At 33.1% G+C, this 8,257-nt stretch overlaps 1 protein-coding gene across 1 annotated transcript; it reads right to left on the bottom strand.

Moving 5' to 3' along the window:
* Positions 1 to 4,354: 4,354 nt before the first annotated feature.
* Positions 4,355 to 7,907, bottom strand: LOC127852536 (T-cell-specific guanine nucleotide triphosphate-binding protein 2-like). The gene is made up of 5 exons (XM_052386491.1): positions 7,820 to 7,907; positions 7,243 to 7,320; positions 6,981 to 7,072; positions 5,238 to 5,831; positions 4,355 to 4,396 (listed from the first exon to the last, which is right to left on the bottom strand). Exons 1-5 carry the CDS (start codon positions 7,905 to 7,907, stop codon positions 4,355 to 4,357), a joined length of 894 nt encoding a protein of 297 aa, XP_052242451.1.
* Positions 7,908 to 8,257: the final 350 nt, after the last annotated feature.

The following is an 8,257-nucleotide window of genomic DNA, read 5'->3' as shown; positions in this document are numbered from 1 at the left end:
TTCCTCCACTTTTGATGACATATTTATAGATAAAGAAACAAATAAAACGTAAAGAACATTTGACGTAGTGAGTGACGTTGATTGTTCCTTTATAAAATCTTAGCATTCCATGAACAAACAGACCGACTTTTCACTTAAGTAATGATACACATTTTAAGGTTTGTCGTTTTCTATATCGTTTTCTGGCTATGCAATAATGAAACGGTATTTGTTATTATTGTCACTACCGGATTAAGCATTTTTTAAATGATTAATTACTGTATCTGCTGAATTGAGTTGCGTTTTTAAATAAATTGTATAGAAATAATTTGCATGGGGGATAACTTGAAATGCTATTTTCGGTTCAGTCGGTTAAAGTAATTTATCTGCTTGGCTATTAATAGACAATATTTATATTATGATTCATGTCTACAAACAATAGTGTGTCGACTGCTTCAACTTTAACCGACTATTCTATTATGTGTTCTAATAGTTGTATGTACATACATGAACAATGATTAATCACGGCAGTAGAATGGCTAATTTATTATAAAAATAGATTTAAATCGAAAGAAAAATTAAATTTGAAAAGGTCGTTTGCCTTAAACATGATGTTTTCTGATATTGTTTCGTGTGAAGGTTTTTTCCGTATTGAACTTACGAACAGAAGGAAGCTTGTGCAATTAGGATTAATTATTCAATATGAGAAGAAAGCGTACACGTAGCAAATCGCCTCAATCGATGAAGAAATAGTGCATTGAACCAACTTACGGAATCTGGTATTAATACTGTATTTTGAGTATTCTACATATACCAGAAACCGCTATGAAGTATATTGGAGGTTTATTGGAATCATCATAGGTGTCTGTTCGTCTTTCTGCCTGTCTATCTGACCTTTATTTGATCGGAGACGTTCTTCTGTACTATGCAATACACACACACGCATATATATATATATATATATATATATATATATATATATATATATATATATATATATATATATATATATATATATATATATATTAGGGATGTCAACGAATATCCGAATATCCGAATATTCGGTCCCGGACCGAATATTCGGATACAGTTTTCCGAATCGAATATTCGGAAGAAAAAAGAAAAAAATCGAGTAATTTCAAAGACTTTGTATTCGTGAAATTTGCTTCAAACATTGTAAAAAAAGTTGTTCCTCGTGTCATAATGTTTATTCCTGCTACGCGCGATAATGCGTCGCTATGGTGATGACAGTATACCGGTCATAAATCCCGCTAGTTGCCTAACAAAGACAGACACTTTGTGTTAAAATTATGATAGGTGCAAATCGCGTCGGCAATCAAAACACCGACCTGCACTTGATCCAATGAGTCGAATTACATTTAAAATTATCAAAGATTAAATGAGTAAAGGAAAAGCCAACTTGGTGTAAAAAACAAATAAGACCGTATGGCAATTAAACCACCGACCAGTCTTGATCTAATAACTCGAATTACATTTAAAATGATCAAAGATTAAATGAGTTAAGGCAGAACCGGCTTTGTGTGAAAAAACAAAAAAGATCGTAGGGTTATATTCACGTTGTCCAATCAAAAAAGCTTTTAGAAAATAATTTACTCAACCTCTAATGAGTATTTGCGTATCGTATGGTCCAAACTTTAATTAATTACTCACTATTTAATCAGTTATTATACTTAAAGAAATGTTTTTGGTAGTTCGCCCTCATTTAATTGAAAATGTTATAATTGTTACGCGCATAAAGTAAATCTCTGTCCAAGCAATATGCCACCTACGCCTTCCGCTGCCTTGGAAGTATTTCACGACATCATCCGATAAGAAGTCGCCGATCCAAGTGAGTTTTAAACGTGGCAACTTTAAAAGACTGACTGTTTAGTCTGTTAAACAGGTTGAAAGTGTGTTGTGGCTATGTACATAATCGTTTAAGTTCTGTGTTGTCATGGAATTATTTGGTCGTCATGTAATATTATGTTTCTCGTTCTATTGTTGATGTACAATATTAATAGTTTAAAAACAGTTTTTGTCATTCAATTTTAACAATAAAAAGTAATCAACAAAATCAGCTTCGAATTATCGACGGCAACGCTGTGACAATATTTAGTCACTTCCGGTGCACTTCCGGTAAAAACGGAAGTAGAATTCATGGAGTAATGGTACGGTAAACAAAGTTGACTTTTTTTCCAACAGATGTTGACCGAATATCCGAATATTCGTTCGGAAGGATGACCGAATATTCGAATACCAAAATCGGTATTCGTTGCCATCCCTAATATATATATATATATATATATATATATATATATATATATATATATATATATATATATATATATATATATATATTTAACCTATAGGTTCTTTGAAAAATACAATAAAAACAAATTAACTCGTTATAAGCAATCATAGTCACATCTTTCAAACCACAAAGTGCAAATGTGTAATGTTATGAATGAAATATTGTATTCTTATCTGTTATTAAGTCTCATTAAAGTATGACCAAATGATTCAACAATTGTCACATCCAGAGAAAGAGGGGGAGGGGTCAAATGTGTTTGTCAGTGTTCGAGGGGTAAACATAACCATCAATGATAGTAAAAAAAACCACAACATATTTCTATATACATTTATTGTCATCTAATAAAACATCTACGAGTAATTGATATTACACACAAAATTACAATACATTGAAAAACATAACCTTTTATTTCTTTGACTGATTTATTTGTGTACTTTGATTGACTTAGTACTAAATTATTCTCATGTACAGAAACATAACAACTTATAGGCGTGATTTATATTTAATAAATCTTAAAATGCTTATATAAATAGGCGGTACATCTGTTCCAAAACATATTTAAATAAAATGACGTTATTTTAAAACAAAGAAATGATAACTTCAAGTACGAAATAAAATCATGTTATAAAGACACGCTTTAATGCACATAGGTTATTTGATTTAAGTGAAATAAACCACATATGTTTTACTCCTAAGCACTTAACTTCTGACATTGGGCTATTCCAAAATAACATAAAATATCAAATATTATTTATGATTACTTAACCATACATGTAGCCGTTTAACGATAACTGCCCCCCACTTTGCGGCCATGTCCTGAAACAAACTTCGAACTAGGCTTATATACCATTAAATCAAGTCTTCTGGGCAAGTTCCATGATTGGGAGAGAAAATGGTACTATAGAATGTTCACTATAGCCCTTTTTATGAAAACTGCTCCGCATCTTAGCTGCCATGTTTTTCAACGGATCGGGACCATTTTGCATCATTAGCATATATATTATTAGAAAAAATCTTATAAACAAGTTCAATGATGATTTGGCGAATATTTTATAGTGTTCACAAGCTTTGTCAGGGGTTAATCCCACCTGACCCTCTTTTGACCTCGGCCGAGATATCATTTGACAAATGCTCCCAGCAAGTTTCATGCAGATTTGGCATCTAGAGGGTTTACACGGTAAATGTTGACGACGCGCGACATTTAAAATTTCGTTTTTAATATGTCCTGTTTTTATTTTTTTAATTTTAGTTTGATACTTAAAAATCTATAAGCATTTTCTGAGAATAGGTTCAAGATTTTATGATCAGCAAGATCACAGTTATCCCTCGAAAAATCGAAAAAATTGTTCCAAAAGATTTCCAATGATTATTGCATTAATCAAATCATCTCACCTAAGTAGGGAGATAAGGAGAATTCAATGTCAGTGTAGCAAATTAATACATGTTAAATTCAAATCTAATTCCAACACTACATGATGTTTAAAAATACCATACACGAATATATTACAACGTCGGTCTTTATCATCATATGATTAGACAAACGTAACAAGAGATTGCCAAGCAATATTGTACCCTACCGGTGAAACTCCAACATTCTCAGATTTTTTAATATATATTTGTTGTCATAGCAACCACAATTTTTGACTTAGGAACAAAATAAATCGACGTGCATAATCTCCATATTGCCATCTGTCCATGTTTCAAGTTTCATGAAAAAATATCAAGAACTATAAAGTTATCGCAGGATCCAGAAAAGTGTGACGGACTGACAGACTGACAGACAGACTGACAGACTGACGAACAGAGCGCAACCCATAAGTCCCCTCCGGTTTCACCGGTAGGGGGAAATAAATGAATACATGAATGCACTATGTTATATCTAGTTAAATTCAAGTTTTGGTATTAAGCAAGCAAAAACCTTTTTTAATGCAAAAACGGCACAGACGACGGACAATATACGTAAATATACCATTCGACTATGACTCCTTACATGCATAAATTGAAAATACAAGGCAAATATCGCCACAAAGAAAATAAATAACAATAACATGCGAAAACACATGTTTACATACTAAACGCTGTGCCATCACCGATGTTAAGTGTGGCCTGGATTCAGATATGTACGGTTAAATGTTTAAGCATAAATAGACCACCGACTTTCTTTAAAATGAGTTTAAAGGATCACACATATCAGAAAAGCAACATGATAAGAGCAGTGGAATAATTATCGTAAATGTTTGCTTTTCATACGCGTTTTTATTGTTTGGTAAACAAATGCGGTATAGTTTGGAATTGTGTACCTATTTGTAACAACACAACGTTTCAAACAGCAGAACTGTGCAATGTACTTTTATTCACTATCCGTGTATGTCCAAAGAGCAATTTGAGTTTGAAGTTTTTGATTCTCAGATTTACACATATTCAGAATGTTTTTGAGTACAGCTGCGCATTGGCGCTGAAGCTTTTGAAACTTCCTAAGGGAACCAATCACCGGAAGTTTGTCAAACAACGAAGAATGATATTTGTCAAACGGTTCATAGTACTTTTCAAGATTATTCTCGGATGCCAAAATAACGGAAGATTGCATGTGTATCGTTTGCTTAAGCTCACATATATCCTTCCTGAATTTTTTGGCAACAAGAATCAATGATTCTGTGTTGATTCCAAGTTGCTTTGTGTAAAAACGCGCTTCATCAATTAAAATAGTTAATTCAGGCCTTTCATAGTTTTCGCGACTGGAGAGAGCTGCTTTTATAGCGGCAGTCTTTGAAATTTTGGAAATACGCTTGCATAGAACCTCAAACTTTTAATTAAGTATGTCCTCACTGTGAGTGGCTAAACAAAGTATCATTGCATCTCGTTTCAAGTCAGAAACAGTTTCGATTAAAGTCATGTTAAGTTTATTGAAATCAAACGTTTCAGGTCTATGACTATTTATCAAAAAAACCTTCGGGTCTTTTATTCCTCCTTTTGTTAGATTTTCAAGACTGTCCTCTTTTATCTTCTTAACAATCTTTGTGCGCTCTCCTGCATTCAAAGATTTTCGCCGTTCTTGTTTCAAGTTCTCCAAGTCGTTGTCAAGTTTAGTCCTGATGAAAAACAAATTTGCGCTTGGTTTACATTCTATTATTGTTTTTGCCAGCCACATATCGTTTTCCTTAAGACGAGAGCTTGAAACAAGTAGCAAAAAGTCATACTCCTTAAAATCAACAGTTTGAAAATATTTATCACGCGTAAAATTTGGCGTTCCAACCCCTGGCAGGTCCCATACGTTCAGGTAGGTATATTCTGGGTGCGGATAACAAGTAACCTGCGTTGTAGTTTCTGTACATCCAGTCTTTGCTGCGCCCTCATCGTCTGCCTTCAACCCTCTTAATGAATTTATTAATGTAGATTTGCCTGTCCCAGCCTCACCTGTTATGGCAATGTTTATAGTCGAATGTCTCCATTCACTATTGGATTCGTCTAGTTTCTTTATAAGTTCGTTGTAGCCGCTTTCGGTTAAAATTCGCTCGTAGGCAGTAATCTCTGCTTCTGATATCTGGTAATAATTTGGGTTCAAGTGAATTTGGTAGTCAAACATTTTGTAAACGTCGTTAAATATGAATACTAGATAAGCGATTTATCATGGCTACACCTTACACAATAGGTTTTGTACATATGAAGTTACATATAACGTGGTAATTTGTCCTACATAAAAAAGATATAGTTTAATTCGAATGGTGATCTTAACCAACATCGATGTTTTCTGATTTTTCCAGCCTTCAAAGAAGCTGAACAAAATAACGTGATAACGCGTTTGATGCTATTACAGCTTTACATCACATGTATCAAAATCATATTGAATTATAAGCTCACTCTGCAAAAACTTTACATAAACTGCAGATAACTTATAAAGCGAATATCGTACTGAACTTAAAAAAAAACAGCATTTAAATATTTAGTTTGCAATATTTTTTTTCTAATTATTTATGATTAAGTTTACATAAATCCGAAAGCGTGTTATGCCTCGGAAAGAAATCGTTTATAACTCGCACAAAGAAGTCTAAAATATAAACAACCAGAAACGCAATTTATAATTTTTCAGTCAACTATATTTTTTTTTCATTTTAACTGATGCATTTAAAATGCATTGATTTATTTATGGCTTTAACTTGTAAAAAAAGTCTGATTAGAGAGCGTCATCCCCCTTACGCAAAGATCCGATAAGGACCCATCTGAATGCTTTCTGAAAATCTTAAGTTTCAAGAAAACTAGATTTATTTCAGACAATAATGTTCCTCAATTCGAGAAGGAAGCGATATTTTACTTGTCTTGCGCTGTAAAATGATCGGTAATGTAAAATTGCATAAACTTTTCATTAATACCTCAAACATAGCTTTTTTACGTATGTCCCACACATTGATTCTCATATATTTTAACATTCTAAATTTCACATTTACAATAAATTCACTTTAATATACATTAGTTAGTTCACATTCACTATCTAAACTACCACACATGTATACCAAGGCACTAGTGAGGGAGACTAAAACAATGTGACATTCTGCTGGTTGCTTTCTTATCCTTATGCATAGCGCATTGTGCTTGTAATCAGATCAGATACATGTAGTAACATCCACGCGAGTGGTACACATTGAAATTAAGTTAATTATTTTTCAATTGATACAGTACGCAAGACAATACTTACGGGAACATCTTCATACGAGTCGCTTCCAAATTCTACGAATTCGCTTTCATCTTCGTCATTTGAAGAAGGCATGTCTTTCTGTTCGTCTTTACCTGAAATTGGTCTCGCGCTATTTGATAATGCCTTCCTATGGTATAAGTCAAACTCTACAATCCTAACATTCAAACGGGAGGTAAAATTTTGTTGTTTCATCCTAGCTAGTATATATAAAATAAAATATATACTATTATTAGCATAAGCATTAAACGAATTATTCAGATACCTTCGTCAAGCGACGCGGCTGCCAGTTGTAAAGACATTTCTTCATTTTCAGATCCTTTCCTTCTACCGTCGCAACAACCTAAAATCAGAAAATATATTTTAGTCATTGTTTGTTTGATTATGATTATCACTGCCATATCATGAAACCTCTAGGAAATTCGGCTTGAGCGCCTTTTCCCTGTTTTTTCCCCTTAAACACTCATCAGAAATCAATAAAATAATGTTTTTAAGCTAATCAATTTAATTATTTTGTTGACACCTTACTGCGCTGGACTGTTTTCAGTCGTCTTGGACTTCACCGTCCAAACCATAGCTGTCACTTAATATTCCACCAAAGCCATTGGAATGTTTTTTTTAAAACAATGTTTTCACAATAAAAGATAACAATAGTGTGTCTTGTTAAACACATAAAATTGATTTTTTTTTCAACTTGTGCGGCATCTGTATTATCCTATCTTTCAACAAGTGAACGATGTATATAATGTACACGTTTATCCAGAAAAATATTGCTTTCATTTTAAACTAACAGAGGCATATACATAAAATATATTCACAGAATAACGCGCAAAAGCACGTACCGTCTGATTGTTTTTCAATTTTTGTTCCGCACCCTTTGCAAAAAATCCACGTCACTTCCTGTTTAGTGCCGCAGCGTTCGCAAAACATCCTTCGGCTTAACCTTAAATACAATATATTGCGATGATAGTGTATATCTTTAACGACACGATGAACAGTCTTATGTGCAATTGTGAAAAAGTATTTTTACCAAAATAGAATGAGTCGTATTATCTTAAAATAGCATGTTTTAGATTATAAGAAAATATCATTGTTATGGCAATTGCAAATCAAAACATCGACCGCGTAGAAAGACTGTTTCTTATAAACCCAAACAAATTGTCTGTGCAATTATAATATTTAAACCACATTAACATTTTTGGAAGAAGAAAAGTGTTTTCAACAATTGTATCAATACGTTAATCTGAAATCGAAAACGGTTGGATGCGATGGCGCCACGT

Source organism: Dreissena polymorpha, chromosome 12 (assembly GCF_020536995.1).
Source record: "Dreissena polymorpha isolate Duluth1 chromosome 12, UMN_Dpol_1.0, whole genome shotgun sequence".
NCBI classification, from domain to species: domain Eukaryota; kingdom Metazoa; phylum Mollusca; class Bivalvia; order Myida; family Dreissenidae; genus Dreissena; species Dreissena polymorpha.
The sequence above is the reverse complement of the archived record's forward strand: the minus strand, read 5'-3'. Positions and strand labels throughout refer to the sequence as shown.